This window comes from Colletotrichum gloeosporioides (assembly GCF_011800055.1).
Source record: "Colletotrichum gloeosporioides strain Lc1 chromosome Unknown consensus_11, whole genome shotgun sequence".
Taxonomy (NCBI): Eukaryota; Fungi; Ascomycota; class Sordariomycetes; order Glomerellales; family Glomerellaceae; genus Colletotrichum; species Colletotrichum gloeosporioides.
In genome coordinates, this window is record NW_025544656.1 from 573,830 (window position 1) to 594,443 (window position 20,614).

General features: G+C 50.4%; 5 protein-coding genes across 5 annotated transcripts; 2 read left to right on the forward strand and 3 right to left on the reverse strand.

The window, feature by feature from the left end:
* Nucleotides 1–742: 742 nt before the first annotated feature.
* GCG54_00013843 (Protein fem-1-like A-B) lies at nt 743–4,949 on the reverse strand (the record flags this gene model as incomplete). The annotated part of the gene is made up of 6 exons (XM_045413689.1): nt 743–943; nt 1,000–1,383; nt 1,433–1,704; nt 1,755–2,223; nt 2,277–2,633; nt 2,763–4,949. 6 exons carry the CDS (start codon nt 4,947–4,949, stop codon nt 743–745), a joined length of 3,870 nt encoding a protein of 1,289 aa, XP_045269760.1.
* A 2,142-nt stretch (nt 4,950–7,091) lies between these two features.
* GCG54_00013844 (uncharacterized protein) lies at nt 7,092–7,631 on the reverse strand (the record flags this gene model as incomplete). The annotated part of the gene is made up of 1 exon (XM_045413690.1): nt 7,092–7,631. The coding sequence occupies one exon, from the start codon at nt 7,629–7,631 to the stop codon at nt 7,092–7,094; it is 540 nt and encodes a 179-aa protein (XP_045269761.1).
* Nucleotides 7,632–8,959: 1,328 nt separating this feature from the next.
* On the forward strand, nt 8,960–9,966 carry GCG54_00013845 (Protein RTM1; the record flags this gene model as incomplete). Its single annotated transcript, XM_045413691.1, has 3 exons — nt 8,960–9,181; nt 9,259–9,675; nt 9,745–9,966. The coding sequence occupies 3 exons, from the start codon at nt 8,960–8,962 to the stop codon at nt 9,964–9,966; spliced, it is 861 nt and encodes a 286-aa protein (XP_045269762.1).
* Nucleotides 9,967–11,296: 1,330 nt separating this feature from the next.
* GCG54_00013846 (uncharacterized protein) lies at nt 11,297–12,065 on the forward strand (the record flags this gene model as incomplete). The annotated part of the gene is made up of 2 exons (XM_045413692.1): nt 11,297–11,407; nt 11,460–12,065. 2 exons carry the CDS (start codon nt 11,297–11,299, stop codon nt 12,063–12,065), a joined length of 717 nt encoding a protein of 238 aa, XP_045269763.1.
* Nucleotides 12,066–15,662: 3,597 nt separating this feature from the next.
* On the reverse strand, nt 15,663–19,833 carry GCG54_00013847 (Short chain dehydrogenase asqE; the record flags this gene model as incomplete). Its single annotated transcript, XM_045413693.1, has 2 exons — nt 15,663–18,037; nt 19,005–19,833. The coding sequence occupies 2 exons, from the start codon at nt 19,831–19,833 to the stop codon at nt 15,663–15,665; spliced, it is 3,204 nt and encodes a 1,067-aa protein (XP_045269764.1).
* Between the last annotated feature and the right edge of the window lie 781 nt (nt 19,834–20,614).

Genomic DNA, 20,614 nt, shown 5'->3' on the forward strand with positions numbered 1-20,614 from the left:
GCATATCACCTCAGTTCGTGCGATGTTATGATCGATCTAGATGACGACGTTTGAAGTGTTGCTAGCGATGAGATGCGTATGATGTGTAGCATGCGACTTCGGACGAGTCAATCGACCGAACTCACAATGGATAAACTAGTCTCAAACCGTGTTGATCCGTATCGTCTTATGTGTCCAGACTAATTCCCTTCAAACGCATGCTAGCACGCTGAAGCAGATACGTTGATAGTAGGTGCTATGATCCGTTTAGCCCATGGGCTCGGTCACTGCCGTCGCGAAACCCCTTCTCTAAGTCCACTCTATTACTGTCAACCATAGCACTTGATAAATCTGTAGCCCGCGGAGGGCCAGTGCTGCTGGTGGGTTGTTCATTCCTTTGCTGTGAAGGAGCCATAGAAAGTCTCGGATCGAATTTGGATCCTCCCTCGTCATGTTGCGTTCGCTTCGAGGCCTCAGTAGACTCGAGTGGATAGCGAATAAATCCCATCGCAACCTTTATGGGAGCCCCCAGAAGTCTGGACAGAACCTGTTGACTTCGTTCCCATGCGAAAGCAAAGAAAACCGCGGGAATGAAAAGTGCAGTGGCTGTTGAGACCAAATGGTGGTAATTAGCACGTATGGGGTTCAGAGATCCATGAAAGACATACATATAACGATCAATGCCCAAGCTGGAGCTTTCTCAAACGATTCGACATCAAGAGCGAAGAGAGATGTAAGGAAGGACATTGGTAGCTATATTTTATCAACCACGATGAGCGAGAACAGGCGTAGGGCGGTCGAAATAACTTACAAACAGGATGGTTACTACAGTAAAGACCATAAGCACTCTACCTTGCCGTGTTGCAAGTTCTGCATGCTGAATTGAGAGTTTTGCCTGCTCAATCGAGAGCCTTGCCTGTAGATTTGCAATTTCGCTTTGCTGTAGCGAGAGTGTAGCGTTGACCTGAAATGAGTCGTGCGTTAGAAATAGAACCCGTAGACTCCAAAAGATATGCTCACTGCTGCGTGAACCCTTTGCGCAACACTTCCCAGCCCCTTGATGTCATTAAGAATGTAAGTTGTGGTAAGATCCGTTTCAAGAACATTCTGCCTTCTCACCGCCCCCTGAGCATCCGGCTTCTTCCTTTCTTTCTGAGCGTCCTGTTTTTTCATTGCCCTCTGGACATCTTGCTGATATTGAACCGTCGACTCGAGGATGCTCAGTTCGTCTAAAATGTCTTTGACTCTGCTAGAAAGGTCCTCTGCTTCGATAGTGGCGTCCGTAAGTTCCTCATTCATGATCTGTACAGCTTCGTTGTGCTCTCCAATCTTATCATGGGACCTTTCCCTCAATTTCTTTGTCAGATTACTGAACTTCTCAAACATGTTCGTTTCGCCTCTTGCCTGATAAAATATTAGCCTCAGTGCTATTCTAGAGAAGGTTATGACAAACAATAGAGTTGATGGACTTCGAAAATGTTTGACGGATGGATGGGAAGTCTTTCAACTTGCAATCTTCTGGTCTTTCGTCATCGTATCCTTTGGGTTTCCTCTCGTAGGAGTCGACGCAGTAGTCAACAATTAGTTGACTCATTTCGGCAGTGGAACCAGGCTGCAAATCGCTTCCGCCACCTTCTCCCTGCTTCTCAAGACGGTCTAGTATACCATTCAGAAGCTCGTCTTCACCATCGTCAATTGGATGGGAAGATGCTGATATCAACCACCCTGGAGAGACTACACTTAGCACATTCCCTTAAGCTATGCGGATGACATACTGTTGTTAATCGTCCAAACCCATAGCTGGTTCACCCGAACCAAGAGCCAGTATGAACCAAGCTCTTCCGTTCGCCAGATGTCAGTAACCACTTGAGATTTGTTACGTCTCACCTTGTCCTTGGCAGACTCTGGATCTTCTCCAAAGTGATAGTACGATTCGTCCAGAGTTGAAGATCCATGGATGGTCTTCCCCTTGAATTCGTCCAACAACTTTTGGTACGTCTTCCGCGCTTTGAATAGTTTCTTCGTGTACTCGACTTCTTTCTTTTCCTTGGGATCCTCCACGTACTTAAGGTCTTTGTCGATTTGCTGTACTGCTGCCATGAGATTGCTTGGTGTTGATTCCTTAATTATGGACAACTTCTTCTCCCTTTGCGTTCGGTTTTGGGACGACTCGGTTTCGTTTTCCCCTTCATTATTGTAACCAATTTCATCGTCGCATTGGAAGGAGTATGTCAGATATGGCATCTTTGACACGCGTGAGAATGAGACAAGAAATTTGAAAAGGGGCGCTTACTCACGTAGATTGCTGTTACCGCCACAGAGGGTGCTGCTGTCTCCCGGTAATCCTCACTCTCGATCCGCTTCAGATCATCTGACCCTTTCGAGTCTGACCCATGTGCTTTCTTTGCATCTTTACTTCCTTCTCTCTGTTCTCCAGCCCCATGATCATCCGAGTCTCTCTCGGGTATCTTGTCTGTGTCCTCATTCTGAGTTTCATCGTCTTCAGTATTGCGCGAGAGGAAACGAGGCCTCATGACCCTCGATGGAGAGACTTTGTCCGGCACTTCAATCCAGCTGTCTTTGAAAAAGGCCTTGGCTTGGTTGAAATGAGATACAGGCTGGTTTTCGTCTCTCATGATTCTCTGCAGTAAATGCTAGGAAATCATTAGTAAACACTTGATGCGAGTTCGAAGTTGGAGAAAACTTACGTCCATCCATATCATCTACACAGAATCTGTTAGACCATTCGCTAAGTACCTGAAAGGTCAATATTTGACACTTACATTGGTGGCAGGTAGATGAATCCACGTGAACTTTGGTTTCGAGTCCATAAAAATTGGACCTTGAACTATGTCACTTTCCTCCAATCCACTCAAATGCGATTTCGCAAATCCCTTCAGCTTATCTACCACCTTGTACATGATCCCTGCTGGACCCTGGCCGTAAATGGTTTCTTTGATTGTCGGAGCCCTTATGATACTGTCGAACTTCCCCTGTCTCTTGTAAAACTGAACAATCGTTGCGTGGTAGCTGTCTGAAGAAGGAAGCCTGTCTTCATCCTTGGGTGCGTTATACGTTGAGATATCCCTGCAAATTAAACCGGTCGGTGGGTTGTTAATGATGTCTAGAATCTCCTGTGTCGTGCCATCTTTGTTGTGCTTCTTTGTGTCATCTACCTGGTTAGTCTCTTGAGTATCGGGATTGGTCGCCAACTTTTCTCCTTGAGTCTTGAATCCCTCAACTATAGCTTTCGCTGACTTGAGGATCCTTTTGGTCTCCTTTCGTTGCGGGGAGCTAGCAATTAGAAGCCAAAGTGCCCGAGTTTCTCTGGCGTAAGCTGCCCACTCAATTGAAGTCCAACCTTCGGTCTTGTCGACAACTAGTTTGCCGGCTTCCTTGAGTCGTCTTTTTATGAGTGACTTGGCAATCTCGTGTCTTTCTGTTTTGCCGGCTGCCCACATGAGAGTCTCGAGAGTTCCACCGTTACTTTGAGAGAAGCTTTTGAGAATTGCTTCCCCCCTATCATAATAACCACGGTCAAATGCCAGCTCGACTGCCGTTTTACCATCTTCCGTCAACACTGTCGTATCCGCCTCTCGCGCCAACAGATGGTGTACCACTTCATTGTATTGCCCAGCTTTGAACACAGGACCAAGCCCAGTATTGTCAATTGCCTCAACATTCTGGCTGTTGGGCTCTACGTCCTCAATGTATTCGTTGTCGTCAAACCAATCGGTACAGCTAGCAAGATGCAGCGGCGTCATACCGTATTGATCTCTAAAATTGAGGTGGTTGCAGTTTTCATCGTCCAGAAGCAACTTGAGAATGGCTTCGTTACCTCGTACGCTTGCCATATGCAATGATGGCGACCCTTCATGATCTCGGGCATTAATGTTTGCGCCATGTTCAAGAAGAAATCTTGCCATTTGAAAATCATTCCGCCACACGGCAATGTGCAAGGCAGTGTCCTCTTCTGTTCGAAGAAAGTCAGTGGCTCCTTGGATTCCCTGTTGAAGAAAGATTGTGAAAGATATCTCTATCTTGAATGCTTTAAACTTACTTCGAGTTATGAATGGATCCGTTTCGCCTGTTTTGGAAATCTCAGGCTTGTCACACTTAGCACCTGATTCGACCAAGATATGAACGCCATCCCAAAACCCGATTTGAGCTGCCATCAAGAGGGGAGTCCTTCCCCTGAGATCTTCTGTCTCCAGTTGTAGATCCTCATCATGCTGCCCTGTAAGGAGTTCAACCATTGTATCCTTGCGTCGATGGATAGTTGCTGTCATCAGTGGAGTCCTCCCGGTTTTATCACGGAGGTCAAGTCTCGCACCATTGTCTCTGAGAAGTCGCACGATTTCCTTGTAGCCTTTGCTCGCAGCGGCGTGAAGCGGAGTCATGGCGCTAAACTTCTCCTTGAAGTCGAGATCCCATTTGCGTTCAGCCAAGAGAAGCTCAGTCATCCGTCGATATCCACGTTTGACAGCCATAAAAAGAGGTGACCAGTCGTCGACGTCCAATAATTTGGCGTTGGCTCCATTTTTGAGAAGATTTTCGACAATGTCCGTGTGCCCTCTCCAGCATGCTCGGAGAAGGGCGGTGTTCCCAAAATCGTCTTGGGCGTCTAATAACTTTGCGTCAGCGGCGAGAAGTCTCTTCACCGCTTCTGCAAGTCCTTGACGAGCCGCGACATGGAGTAGCGTGCTTCCTTCGCTGTCTGTCATGTTCAAATCCTCCCTGATGCCTTCTTCCGCCCTCGAGCGGATCCATTTACGAAGGGCTTTTGCGTCCCTGGCACCTTCTCTAGACATGGCCATATCCTCAAGTAACTTGCGCAAGACTGAAGCGCTGCCGCCATCATCTCCTCCCTTAGGGCTGTTTGCTGTCATATTCGTACCTGCGCCGTTGTTGACGACCAGCTCCGTCAGCGCGGCAGTGTCCAGGAGCACGCTAGCGTTTGAGCCGGCCATGATGTTGACTCTTTCAGGTTCTTTGCGTGATCAATGCTTTTGTACATGTAGTGACCTTGGAGTTGGCGAGTAAGTTTTATTGGAGCTACTTCCTAACCCATCGCAGACCGATCAAAGTCGAAGAAAACGACGTGAGGCTGGACTTCACCTGGACTCAAGCTGACGAAAATTCATTTCCAACCTCATCGGTCTTATCCAGTAGGATTCAATGACAGCTCATATTTCCCGCATTCAGGCTTGTCTTTCGCGACTGGCTTGGCAAATGAAAGCCCCCCTTCACGCAAAGACCTGCAATTAAACCACCAACCAGACGAGTCAAAAGTAACACAGCGTCAAACTATTGAGCTTACCGTCTTCCAGCCTCAGCCAAGTCTCGAACTTCCGCATCGAACCCCGCAAAATGCGAGCTTTTGCCCGACACAGAGCACAGACTGGTCGAGCCGCACGCAGTAGGTAGGCAGTATTCTTTGGGGCAGGGGTGCATGTGAGAGCCTGGAACCATTCCACATTCAACACCATCTTACTGCATCATGCCTGTCGATGCGCCCATCACATCGCCTGATTCGACTCTGAATGGGCCCCGAAGAAGGATAAGTTCATGCAGAAGCTGCAAATTCGCCTGTCAGACAGTTCATGCAATCAACCTTCGTGGCCTCTCCCAACTCCGGGCTTCTGGCGGGCAACAGCACCCAGCCCAGGGCCCGACCTGGCGGGCGCAACGCGGGACAGGACTGTCGGGCTCAGTCGTTCAATGTCGTCTGGGAGACGGTGGCAGGTGTGCGATGCTGCTTACGGATGGGCAAAAAGCCGGCCGTTTTCATTGGGACAAACCCTCTTGCGACAGGGGCCTTTGAGTGTAGGGAGACCGCAGCGCTGCGGCGTAAGGATTTATCAATACCAAGGCAATGCAAGAGCTGAAAGCTAGGTGTGAATGCATGAAAGGCAGGCAGGAATCAGCAGGCCACAGATACCTTAATTTCTTGAGCGACTGGCTTTGCCGGCGTCGAGGGATAGGCGGCGGGCTGGAGGCATGGATGATGGATCTATGAACGAGCCCGTGATATTTGACATCGCCCATTGAAAGCGATCGAGCGACTGCGTAGCGACGGATCCGAGTGGTCTAGTTGACCTTGGGGCCGTTGGCGACTACTAACGGGGTGGGGACGCGGAGGCATCGGCGGAGTAGGATCGCTCGGCGCCAGTCCGTTGCCGGGCGTGGGGCGGATGGAAGCAAGCCGCAGGAGCTCACGCGCGGAATGAAGACAGAGGGCGGACTCAAACACGAAGTAAGAATGGGTTGAACTTGAAAGTGATAACTAGAGATAGAAGAAAATTGCGTGCGGCGCGATTCGTGCAGCGTCGTACCCCGTCTCGGGGATGCGGCTGGTCGTGAGCAAACACTGATCCGCCTGAGCGGGACAGATATGACGCACGGCATAGGGGCAGTGGCTTGTGGTCAAAATGCCCAACGCGTCTCATCGCGAACATCCGACATAGCCTACGATTCGAGTGCTCTGGGAGGGGCCACTGATCTCTGAAAGAAGTCTCTCTTGGCTGCAGATGTATGGCCCGGTTGTCATGCCGAGTCACGCATCTTGACTTCTCGAACCGGCTCAGGAGACGTGAAACACCGGATCTAATTAGGGCATCGGGCCAAGTCACTTCATCAATCAATGCCAACGTCGGACTCTAAAATTTGGCTAAACGACAACATTGCGAGTTAGATTACTCTTTCATCATCGACTGAAAAGCAAGAAGATTGGTGGTAAGGAGAGATCGCAGGGTGTACTAGCTAGTCACAAGAGCTGAGAAGCCTGATGGCCCTCCCGTTTTGAAGCAGGAAAATAAGCGTAAGGGTTGACGAGCCCAACACAAGGGTTGACAAACGTCGACGAGCTCGTCGCCAAACAACCCCTCATGTCAGGGAAAAGGCTCCCCCACGATAGTGCTGTGGCATAATCGCATGCATTCATCGAAGAGCGACCTGAAACCGATTTGTCTTCAACGGGATGGGGCGGATAAATGACATCGTAGCAAGGAGGCTCGGGATACAACTTTCGTTCTTGAAGTCTGAAGTCTGAGTCAAGAGTGCTGTATCTTACCAAAGGGAAGAACTATGCTTCTTAGAACGTCGTTAATTACTTAACCATCTAATATTCGTGAGCTGATTCTTACCTGCCGGATGCAAGCCGTGAGGCGATGATTTGTTTTGCGTTGGGCCGCTAACTTGGCCTCGAGTGAAGCACCACATATGCATAATCCGATGGGTGCTGTTAGATCCATCGATGTGGGATATACCGCTCTAATTTCGCGTCCCTTCGACATTTGATATACGGTATGCCAGCGTCGGCAAGTGGCCATGAGGTACTCCGAGGAATTGCCACTGATGGGACTGTCCAGAACCATCGTTTCTGGGCTAGCTCTCCACGCATTTTCGTCGTCACTCTGGTCCTGGTAGTCGGATACTTTGACACGTTTGGCTGCCCTCTCCTCTGTCTGTCTAACGTATTCGAGATCGCTGGGCCTCTTCGCCGGTCTTTGTTCTCTGTCGACTTTTCGTTCAGCGATTTCCTCTTCCTCCAACCGTGAAATCTTGTCCACGAGAACCTTGATAGTCCATGCGATTTCGAACAGAGCTTCCTCACCCTTGTTGATATTTGCAGGTAGAGAAAGGGAAGTCATGTCGCGAAAAGCAGGTCCAGCGGATTTGGTGCTGTGATATGTGGACTTCTGTTTTGAAAGGCTCTCGGTGAGGTCGATGAGGAAGAGAAGAAATGTTGGATCTCATCAAATGATCATTGAGCACACATATACAATCAACAATCATGCACATCTCCGATAAAAAGTGTTGCATGTACCATGGATGGCTTGAGCATAAAGGGTGACTTTGAGGTTTGTGTGGCTGGTGAGCTATTGGAAGTGGTGATCTTGGTCTGCGCATTGTTGGTGGCGCAGTTCATCCTGTGGCTGGTTTCCACATGATGATTGAGGTCAGCCGGCACACGGTCGAAGATATCAAGGTTGATATATGATTGGCCACACTGGACGAGTCAAATGCCTTCATGGGGACATTTCCATCGCTTCAAGCTTCAACAGGAGAGCAGGATAGCGTATACGGTGGACTCTGACAAGATTGCGCGGCAACTTGGAGGTCGCCCTCTGTACCAGCTGGAGGCGTAACCAAGGCTGGGCAATACGCATGGTTCGCGTGGTTCATTGGTGGTACGAGACCAGGGTTATGTGTTGAGGGCATCAAGGTGCAAAGATGGAATCGAGATTTCGTTCCCATCGCATTCGCTTAAGCAGCTGGCCATAGCCAAGGATGAGGCGTAGCAGGGCATCGCAGATCCACTCACAGCTGCGAATGTCTGGGCGTCCAATTGGCAGCGATGACCACTGCGCCGCTCCATTGCATAGTCATCTAGCAACTCGGGCGCTATGAAGTGCTTCTGAATCTGGGGAAAAGACCATATTGTGTGAGGAATTTAGCCACTTTGAATTTCGAAAGAAGTTTTGCTCATGATATTCAGGCCATGATCGCCTGCGTAATTCGCATGCCCAGCTCTTAAGGGGCTCACGATGCGAGTTAAGATCCGGCTTCACTCAGTAAAGTGAGTTGATCTAGGAAATTGAAGGACAATCACTAGAGATAGACGATCATTTAAGTTCAGCGACGGACTGATGGAACTGACATTGCTGGCCTCCAGTGTGTGTATGCGCCGCAGAGCGCTGTACTTTGGGAGTGCCTGATGCCTTGGCAACATAAGATCGCACGTGTGAGAGAACGAAAGCCAAGACCAGTACGCGTACTCCCTGGTACTGAAGAAAATGGATAGCTGCATGACTCTAGACTACTAAAGCCCTAACAAAATTCTTGCACTGTTGTTGGTAAATTCTCTAAGGCACAATTCGGCTTTCCTTTACACTTTTATCGCGTGTTGTTCAATCATACCTCACATATTATTCGGACTCAGCGAGGTTTCTGGAAAGGCCCAGGAACTTCTCTGAACATGGCGGACGCCGCGGAAGACTGGAGCGTATGGCTGTATGAGCCGTCGCTTCCGCTGGCTATTGTGGGAGCGATTATGTACACAGCCGTCTTTGTTTGGATCACATACCTCACGGCATTCAAGTACCGGTCATGGTATTTTATTTGTGTCCCGATTGGTGCCTCTCTAGAGATGGTCGGCTATGCGATGAGATGCTATTCAACGCAAGATCATCAAAATATTGTGAGTTGGCCTTAGAACTCTTTGCGGCTCGGTGGCATCTCATGACGGGAACTGAAACTGACAGGTTTCCCATGCAGGGTGTGTTCGCGACAAGCACTTCTCTGATCGTCCTCGCCCCCCTTTTCGTCGCCGCTGGCAATTACCTCCTAATCGGCCAACTGATCCGCGCGGTACTACCTCCTTCGAGGCACAGAATTTTCAATATCCCAGCAAGATTACTAACGCGAATATATGTGACATTCGACATCATATGCTTCTGCGTTCAGTCTTCGGGATCTTCCATGGCGAGCGCCAACAGCTGGGTCGGCCCACTCAGGGACATTGCCATGAAGATTCTGCTTGCCGGTCTCGCGCTTCAGGTATTGGTATTCTCAACATACATATGCATCCTTTTGCGTTATCACAAGTTGTCTCGCATGATGGCTGTACCCGAGGCTCCGGCTGGATGGTTCGGCGTTCTTAAAGCGGTGTACATCTCAAGTTTTCTTATTCTGGTATGTGGACCCTATTACAAGATGCCTTTTGACCATCGCATTTCGAGCCGTTTCTGAACGGAACCGCAGATTCGGTGCATATACCGGATGATAGAATTTGCCGAGGGCCCAGAGGGCTACACCATGACCCACGAATGGATGTTCTGGGTGTTTGAAGGGCTCACCATGGTCGTTGCCATCGCCGTCTTCTGCGTGTGGTACCCTGGCAAGCATCTAGGCCGGTTCGGAGAGAGGGAGAAACAGGCAAACACTCTCCGAGAGGAAATCATCCGGTCACAGCAGAACACGTGAATGGCCAGAAAGAATCCCAATCATCAAGGCGGCTGAAAAAATGACTAGGATAACCGAGTGGCCATGTTGTTACATTAGTCGAGGGATCCTAACATGTTTGAAGATCCGTAAAGAGTGGAGATTGGGCTTCAGGGTCCTAAATGGGAAGTAATACAACACCAAACACGAAGATAAGTGCACCAGCCCACGTGCGTCGGGTTCGCACTTTGCACCTCATATGTGTCAACCACCAATGCTGCTAAAGGATTGATCCGTGATATGGAATGCGGTTTGCAATTCTGACTGAATCTAAATAGAGTATTGTGACTCGAAGAGAACGGCCACGCAGTCGAATCATCTCAGAATTGTCACTCAACTATATGCTAATGTGACAACTTCAGAAAGACTATCAGGTAAACTCATTTCATTTTGACGACCGAACAGCTTTGGCAGTTGAGGCTTAAGAAGAGAAGAGAAAGTTTAAAGAAATGCAGCCACCACGTTTTCGCCGCCACATGAACATTGCTGCAAGTGATGCCACTCTCTCGGGCTCGTGTCATCTCTTCGGAACATCTCCCCGTGATACGACGGGACACTGCCGATCTTGGGAAATTCACGGCGCTGACATCATCTGGCAGATCTAGACCACGGCACAATGCCCCATTTCTTGCATACAAACGAAAAGTTCGGAAAAAACATGCACTATGCGAGGAGATCGACCCAAGACTCTGGGAATGCATGAACTGGCACCTAACCTCTTTTGTATGTATGAATCCATCCCACTGGAACCATACCGTGAGGGCACAGACCGGCTCCGCAAACTAACAAAAGTCTCCTGTCAGTTCCCAAAAGTGGCAGGTGTCCAAGCGAACGGCACCTTGGGAAACAGTTTCATCTCATCTATGACGCCCATCGGAGCTCCGTAACACCCTCAATGGGATTGGCCCCAGGTCGGATTCGGGTCCGAGCATGCCACTACCTTGCGTTGTTGGATCAGAGATCTTGGCCCCGACTTTATCTGTTGTCTCTCACGATGGCCAACGGCAACGGAAGCTTCGGCGTCCCAAGGTCTGAGGCGTCTGGAGCAAGCTCTTCCAAGAATGTCACTTGGATGCGGGTCAGAGGAAAAATGGGGTCGCATCTGCTGGGCTCTTATTATAAGCTTGTATGAGCCTCAACTCAAACCTGACATTTGGGGAGTTGGGCAAGGTTCGCAGTTGAATAGATAATTATCTTTGGTTCGCTTTTTTAATTTTGCTTTTCGGTCTTCTCTGTCTAATTCTGCTTTTCTTCGCTCTGGCTAGCGATCGCAGTGAGGATGAGGGTTTCTATTCTCGCATGGAGCATTTTCATGCTCAAGTTGGGGTTAGTCGTCGCTCAAAATGGACAGGACGTTCGAACCATCCAAAGTTCGTTCGTACTCATCTCCGTAGCAGCTTCGAACTTGGATGCTGCAGTTCGGGTAAGTGTCGAAGACCATTCATCGAACATGAACACACACTAACAGATATCAGAGTGTATCGGGTGATCCGGTTAGCACGCAAGCCCTCGGACCGGCAATGCAGGGAGTGGAAAATGCTCTGGCTCAAGCACGCACCGATATCTCCACCACCCAGCCGATTTCGATCACCGATGGAATCGCCCTTCAGCAGACGGCCGAGACGCTGGCCAAGAGTGTGAAGATTATGGTCATGTCCACGATGCTACAGCGAACGATGCTCGATCAGACTGGAGCGACAGCCGGACTTATCCAGTCTTTCAAGAATCAGAACATGCTCTCGGGAGCTCTCGGCCAAGTTGTTCTTTCGAAACTGCCCGCGGAGGGTCTATCGGGGGCCATGATGGCTTTTGGTGGAGCTGCCGGGTCTATCGGAATGGGAATTGCGTCGTTGAGCGCTCCTCCTTTGCAGCTGCCGTTGATGCCACCGGGCCCTTCTGGTCCACCTGCGATGACTCCCCCGTCTGCACCTGCTGGCGCTCCCGCTCCCGCTGCGCCAGCTGCTCCGGCTATGGCACCGCCGGCCGCTGCTCCAATCCCCGCTTCACCCGCAGCTCAACCCAACACGACAGCAGGAAGGAAGCATGCGAGCAAGTCGAAGAAAAGAAACTTCTTCAGTTGATCTGGGGTGGTGTACGTTAGGTATGACTACATGTAATCAAATCTCCATGTTGGATGCCGAAAGCAAAAGAGACTGGAAATATACTTATTCCGTGACAACCTAAGCATGGTGTTGACTGAATGAAGTTTTTGATTCGAACAGAATTTGAGATTTAAGACCGCAATGGAAGTTGAACAAATTGGTCATCGGTACTCTAAATGCTCATTTCTGGCTACTCCCAAAGAACGTTCACATACTGGACTTTCCTCATGACAGAATCCTAAAACAGACCAATCATTTCCTCAACGTGTCTGTCAAGGGTCCGCGGACTCGATGGAATCTGAATGTCCCACATGCTACTCGTCGAATGATTCGGATCCCGGGCAGCGCTGCCACGATCTTGTCCCCGGTAGTACCAATTGAGTCTCGCTCCTCCTGCATTATCTCCTCTACTATAGGTCTTAATGAATCGACCCCCCCACATCTTGAGGAAGATGTAACCCAGTGTCTCGCGTGGCTGCAAGTCCTCATACTGCTTCCTCAAAAAGCTGCTTCCATCGACATCCTCCACGTAAAGGCGTGTACGAAGCCGAAGTTCTGCCTCGAACTCGCTTGCAAGTCCTTCTATGCCCATTTTTGAACCGTCTAAGGTGATCGTTTCGAGTGATGGAGTTGCCTCAACCAATTGTAGGATCCTCGAGAGTGCCAAGTCTCTGGGAATGGTACCAAGAGGACCAAACGAGGCGATATCCAAGGTCCGAAGATTGACTGCATGCTTGGAGAAGTTCTCAATAAGGCTGGATCCGCGGTATCCTAATGCAAGGTCTTTGACATTCAGTCGAAGAAGCCGAATCGAGCGCAGAATGGGAAGGAGGAATGACGATCCCCAGACGGTGGGCTTGTGCGACAGCATCGGAGCATCAATGACGAACCGATTGTGTCGACCGATGTAGTCCAGTGCTTCCGATTGTATTTGTCGACAGATCTGGAGCAAGGGACGCCTCAGAGTAGTGAGCGGATAGTAACGGTTGGTGCTTAGACGTGGACGGTAGATGGTTGCGGGGCGGTCGGTGATTGTAATGTTTCCACTCGCCACCAACGTCTTGTCTCTGGGAAGGGACCCAGTTAAGTCGTAAACATGATCTCGAAGCTCTTGGGGAAGCTGGAGAAACCGGCTCACTGGTCGCAATTGAGCTTTCTTCAAGGTTCTGGTCTGTCCCTGCTTGCCGGCCCTGGTCCTCTTCTTAACCGATGAAGGCTTTTTGCCGGGCTTCTTGTGGTGACGTCTTTTCGCCATCTTGCGTTGCAGCTTTGGTGGCCCGGCAATTTCGGATGTTGGGGGAAAATAAATGGTTGAGGGAGAACAACGACCGCATCAGCCGGACAGAGAGGACGGGCCGCTACAAATACTACCAAGTTGCCTTGTCTGCAGTTGAAGCTGTTTTTCAAAGAACCCTTCCAGACGGGTTATTCTAGTCGGTTCCTTCATTTCTTCGTGTGGTAGCATGACAAGTGCATGTGTGGCTTTTAGACGTAGGCTGCTTTTGTGATTATCCATGGAATCTTAAGGACAACTGGCTTGGGTGCTGCACCCGATCGCCCGGAGAATTTCACAGAGTCTGAGTGGCCAAAGGAAAGTCTCCCATCTGCACCACCATCATCAGTGGCATCAGTTAGACGATGGTTAATGTGAAAGATCAGTTTGATGAAAGCGAAAATAGGTCAATCAAATCAAAGCTCACCAGAAATTATTAAAGCCTCAATTGCGACGACAGAAATAGCCAAGTGAGTAAATAGCGGATACAGCACCACTAAGACTATCGTAGCACATTAAAACCAAACCTCCCCCTCACTGGCCTAGCCTTCAGCATTCTGACTACCAACTTCCACTCCCGCCTCAAACGCGAGCTTGACATGATAAAGGAGATAGAGATCCTTCGGCTTCAGTTCACAAGCCATGACCTAGTAGCCAATTTGCTCTTCTTCCGTCGTAATACTACCGACATGCGGTGGTGCACCAACACATAAGTTTTCCCTTCGAGACTCGGGCAGATCGCGACAATCTCCCTTCCTATGGATCATTCCACCGCAGACATACTCCACTCGGCATCTGATATGGCCAGCCAGCTTCCGAGCGATGGGCTCCATGGCATTGTTGTCACAGATGAACTCCAAGGCTTCGGCTTTGAGCTAACGACAGACCTTTTCCGGTCAATCTTTACCTCGGGCCCCCTTCGCCATGGCAGTGATGGCAAATACGCTCTCTTGGCCCGGATTTCGGTGTCATCGGTGTCATCGGAATCACTAAAATGATCGGAATCACCAGAGTCACCAGAGCCATCAGAGTCCTCAGAGAACTCAGAGGACTCTTCTTTGTTTTCGTCGTAGTGTCTATCTCTCCAGACTTCGATCATGCGCCGCTTAGGCAAAAGGTCTCCAAGATCCAAGATGGCGTCACGAAGTTCTCGCGGAAGTCGAAGCAGATGACAGGCTGGCTTAGAAGCAGCCGGTGGCTTCTGCAGCTTCAATTTCGACTTGTGCTGCTGCAATTGGGGGCATGCTGCCCTCCGCTGGTTGTTGGCTAGCCGCCGCTGCTTGGACTTTGCTGACTTCGCCATAACTGGATATGAGCAAATAGATTAGTCGATGACCAATAGGAGTGTGAGTCTGAAATGATTCCGGTAGAGACACAAAGAATGTTTTTTATTCAAGGAAAAAGAACAACTCAGCAGCGCTAGCGCTTCTATGGCAGCTTCTAGATGGCTAAGGAATGGATCGGCTTGAGTCTCTTGACTTTGCGGGGGCTTTTGCATGTAGGATTGAAACCATTCGCAGGGTCCGCACTTGGGCGGTCTTGATGATTTCGAAATGGACACAATGTCGTCTTTGTGACGTGCATGTAAGATGATAGGCTGCCTTTTAGACTAACTGCGGTACCGCGTTGAGCAAGTGTCTTGGATCTTTGCATTTCAACAGAACAAGGGCAACATAAAGCAGTGACATCGTGTTAGAAAGATGAGATAACTTTTTTCGTCGAAAGTATTGCCGTCTGTAACCTGCTTCGGACCTTTAAAGAGGAGTTTAACATATCTTTCTTTTATTGGTTTAAGGACGACTTTGCTGGATCAAGAATGACATGGCAAAATATCGCCTCGCAAGAGAATAGGCGACGTCCATGATGTAACCTCAATGTCCTAGCCTCTTTTGCGGCCCAAAAGACGTACCTCAGAGTCTAGCATCGCCATGGAAAACTAGAAGGCCTCTCACAGATGTGTACATTCATCTAGATGATGAGAGTGTGGCTTGTGGCGGGGATGGACATCATCCTCGAAGGGCGATCGCTTCAGTGTTTCTTACTATCAATATCGAATGTCACAGGAGGATACACAGTAAGACTTTCAACCAAAATGCATGTCTAAAGTGAACGATTCAATACTAAACAGACCAAAAACAAAACAAAACAACAACAGAAGCATTTCAGGCCCGGTCGTGGATGCTAAAATGTATGAGAACTAAATCCCACCCCCGCATCACTGAACATTAGGAGGGAGCACAATGCCCAGTTGCCTGATGACTCCAGGTTAGTAGAGAACGAAAAGTTGATTAGATGAGATCGACTTACTTGCACCAAGCTTTCCAATGATCGGAGACTACAGTGAGCCTCGACTTGTCGGACATGCGGTTCATCCATTGAGACAGTCCTCCATTAGGTTTCTCAAAGAATTCTGCAACGTGCTCCGACGATGCGCCATCTTCGCCCAGTAAAGCAGTTACGTCCATCTCCAATTGCTTGTAGTCGAACCACAAATCAGCCGTCTCTCGCTGAAACATCTTTTGTAATTGTCCAAGCCAGACGACTGCCGGAAGGTCCACGGCGCTGGGTGGGCGCTTGCCGGGGCGTTGACCCGCCCAGAGGCTTCTCAAATCAGCATCAACAGCATCTCTCACCACCTTGTCACTAAGCGACAATTTCCAATGGGGTGTGACGTCCACTTGACAGAAGAGATGCTCGAGCAGCGCAGCGCTGCGCAGCTCTCTGCGGAATCCAGCAGTGTTCCGCTGCGATTCACACTTGATCTGGAAGTTGAGTGTTCTCAGAACCTCCGCACGACTGACCTCGGTCTTCTCGATTTCTCTCTGATGACGAGACAGGGGGATGACTCTCTGCGCGGCAAGACGAAGGCGGGCGGCTGTGGTGGTCTTTTGCTTGATCTCGGCCAGCCTGAGGCCCTGGGATCGCCAAAATCGGATGACGCATTGATCGAAAGTCTGAGGCGGCTCCGGAGCAAAGATGCTTTGCTTCTGCAATTCGATCAAGACTTCGAGGTCTTGCCACCGAGGGACAGTGATCGGTCTCATGATGCGGAGGGCGTTGTACTGATGAGCGACGGCCATCAAAACTCCGGACTCGTTGACCCGATAGATCTGCCCCAAGTGCGCAGGAAGAGCTAGGCTGCAGAGAACACTGCCCAGAATAATAGGGTTAAGGATGGTCGGTTGCCCTGTCGATCCATTCAGCAGAGTGAAGCGAAGACACATATTGCGTGCGACTTCGTTGTTATCCTTCATTCCCTCATTCGCACGCTCTCTCAAACGTTTCAACGGCCTGTGGTCCAGGTATCTCAGCAAGTCCGTGTAGAGACGCGAAGTTAGGCCCGATATGTAGAGAATGTCAAGATAGATTCTGCACATGGCGGCCGTGCTGAGACGGACGGGAAGAAGTGGCGGCTCTAACTCCTCCTCAGCCATGCGCTTTGTGAGAAGGTCGAGATAGGACCATCCATCCGTTGCTGCCAGAGACTCATCGCGAAGGGCCATGAGCGCAATGAACTCGAGAGGGTCCAAGCCAAAGGTTGCACTGTCGGTGAAGCACATGGATTGGTTTTCGCACTTTGATCTCATCTTGTCGCTGTTCAGAAACTTCAGCGCGAATGATACGTCACAAAGTAGCCACTTCTTCATGCCATGACTAAACAGCCACTGGTCTTTGTTGAGTCTCGGGGAAGTCTCTTCCGCCTGGAGCTTTTCGTCTTCTGTCGCAGTTTCGGCCCGTAAGGCGCCGTCCCCGAGAGCATAGTAAGAGTAAAGAGCGTCCGTCATGGAGTCCAGGTTGTCAAGCTTTGGGTGCTTCTGGGTGAAGACAGTCTCAAGGTCGACGAGGTGTTCGAACCCTGCTTGAGTCATAAGCGATGCAGTGATGAGGTCGACTTTGCCGCTTGCATATTCTACCCACAGCCGCTGCAGGTAAAGGCGAATGTCGCGGCAGTCATTGAGAAGACAAGAGAGCTCCATCAAGTGGTCATCATCGAAAGCTGCCCAGCCACCCTGTTCGTCTTGGGTACGACGTTGCTGCCGTCTTGTCTTGCGGTTTGCGGCTCTAGCGGGCCTGACAATAGCATTCCCTGTTGGGAAGCCAGCGGAGCCGTCTTCGTCAGAGGAAGAGTCGCGGACGTTGCCATCGTCACCCAGGACGGCGAAGTAGTTGGTGTGGGATGTCTCCTGGGCTGGTCGGACGACAGATGAGGGCTTGCTCGTGGTCCGGGAAGCCGCGGGTCGAGCCGCGTCTCCAGTCTCCGCCTTGGACGGAGCAAGCGTGTCAAGAATCTGCTGGAGGCTGTCGTTGAAGTACTTATGGGCTGTGTTCGCCGCCTCCGAACCATGTTCAAGAAACCACTCCGCACATCGCCGGCGCAGACAAAGTGACTCTTCCAGCGCCCTCCTGATCTCCTTTGGCATCACTCGCCCGGCGTTTGCACACGCCGTGGCTAGATCAACCAGCTCCCATACCTTGAATTGACGAGGAGCGTTTGCCGTGACACGCAGAGCTTTGGCTTCGCGGATGAGCCAGTCGAGGGCTTGATTGGTCTTGAGCTTGTACTGCTTGTAGGATGAGGATAACTCGCTGTAATCCATTGTCGCGCTGCTGAGTCTGAACGAGGAAAGCGGTTGGCACGTAGAGCGTTTGCTGTCTGATGGTCTTGTCGAAGAATCGTCTACAGATGTGTCGGTGTTAGTGAAATTGGCATCAGTTTTGCGAGAACATGGAAGATCATACCACGGCGTATTGGAAAGTACACGCAACCAGAGACAGTCACTGAGATGACTTCGATATGTAAAGGGGAAGATTTCAGAAATTTTCAATCTGTTGAGGGGAAGGCGAACCCCTAACATAGACCGGACTAGAATGGGAGGTAGGCGGCAACTTGCATGACTTCTGTTTGCGCTGGCCCACTATGTGACGTTGCTCACCGGCAAATCGAGAAAGAAGTCGTAATGAGTCGAGCATCGACGAAGTGACTGCTTTGCTAGTCGCCGAACAGACGTCGCAAACTTCAAAAAGTGAACGGGATGTAGTCTGACTGTGAACGCCTGGCTTACAGCCATATCAACATCTATGCTTCAACGTGAGAACTCACGGTTCACTTTCTTAAACTGCTGTACCGACTCTTTAATGTTCAAACTCCACTCCCCATAATATCATTAGGATTGGATGAGTTCATTCAACACCAACAGAGCCAGGTCCCAAGGCGAACCAATCGAAACCTTCTCCTGATTGGCATTGTGGATTCTGGAATGAAGAATTCGATGCATATTGACAAACATTCACTGCAGCCATACTGCATTCACATGCATCTCTGTTAACAGGGGTTCTATTGGTCAAAAGTTGTTCTTCTGGATTTTGACCTGGGACCTTTCCGGCCTCTGGCTCAATTCAGTTAATCCATATGGCCAATAAGACGCATGCAGAAATGGACCAGGAACGCGGGCATATCTAAATATCGAGTGAAACTTGGCAAAGCACTCACGGCATGTGTTGCAATCTGACTGAGAAGAGAAGCTGATTCAAGACGAGCGTGAGTAGAGCAAAAGCATCACAAATCTAAGATACACAATGATACAAGATCAGTCGCGGGTACGACTGAATGACCTGCTACCATATTGAGCCCTGCCGACCTTAACCAAGGGCCGCAAGCATGCTCCTGAATCCGCCATTGGCGCTGACAGCAGCCCCGTTCACCCATCTACCTTCCTCACTGGCAAGGAACCCGACAATGTAAGCAATATCCTCCGGCTCTCCGAACCTTGGAGCAGCAGACGTCTCTGCGATGTACTTATCCTTGAGCTCCTTCGGCATAGACTTTGTGACCTCCTCAAACGCATCCGTAAGAGTCGGCCCAACGATGACGCTGTTAAACGTGATGCCCTTCTCAGACGAAAACTGGTCGGCGAAGGAGCGCGTGAAACTGTCCAGCGCAGCCTTGCTCGCGCCGTATGTGATCATAGGATTTCCGTTAGGGAGGCGACCGGCCACACTCGAGATGTTGATCACGCGCCCGCCGGCCTTGGGCGCCGCGTGCTCCATGTAGGCGATCGTGGTCGCCACGGGGGCGTACACGTTCGCGACCATGACGGCGGAGAAGTTGTCGGCGTTGAGCTCCGGGGTGGCTTTGTAGTGGTCGATGCTGGCGAGGACGGCGTTGTTGACGAGGATGTCGATGGTGTCAACTTTCAGGGCCCCGAGGGCCTGCTTGATCACGTCGGGCCAGGCATCAGGGTTGAGCGCATTAGCCTTGATAACGACAGCATTCTTAACGCCGAGGGCGCGGCACTTTTCGATAGTATCATCGGCGGCGGATTGGTTGGCGGCGTAGGTTATGGCGATGTTGGCGAGGCCCTTGCGGGCGAGGTGGATGGCGATGGCCTTGCCGATGCCGCGGGAGGCGCCGGTGACGACGGCGGTCTTGCCGGCGAGGGACCAGGGCTCGGGGGTGTTGATGGGGGCAGACATGTTTGATGGTGAGTGATAGATGAAGAGGCTGGATTTGGTATTGAGTGTAGGGCTTGGTGGATGAAGGGTGAGTTGAGTGGTGTTGAGAAGATAGTCTCAGTAAAACCAAACCTGGCGACTGCTTTTATACGTGTCGAAGTGGGTGAGAGTAGTACCGTTCAGCCTTTGGTGAGTAATGAGTCTTTCTCTTGACATCTAGAAACTCATCATGCTTATGGTCGTCAGATCGAGGTTGAATGCTCGAAGGTACCAAGCCGGGGCTTCATCCCTCCGCAACACTGGTAACATGGCCATCAGTACGACTTTACCATGCGGCCATGACCCTGAGCCTTTCACCATGTAAGCCCCGTGTAGCATTGAAATCAGATGAATATCCAAAACGTCGATCTCTTGTTAGGGCCACAATACATTCAAGACGCAAGACCATATCGCGGCTTGGCACCGGGTCATAACGGCGCGGGTTAAACCTGATGACTCCGAATGTGGGACCATGCGTCTAGGCAGCTTATCCGTGATCGGGCTCCGAACATGAACGAGCGCTGAGCAATCAGTGAGATCATACAGCATCAATGTCAAGGGAGTTGGCTTGACGAAATTCCTTCGGTTTCGGATGTGAGAGAAGCCACATGGCACTGGCCGGGAACCTGCAGCGGATGAAAACGCGGCCCCATACGGCTCGGGCTTAGCGGCGGGACGTGTCGCGCGCGGGATCGTCGAGCCTGGCGATTCGGCCGAACAGCCGGAGATGCGGTGATTGATAAGCTGACTCCAAGGCAGCAAC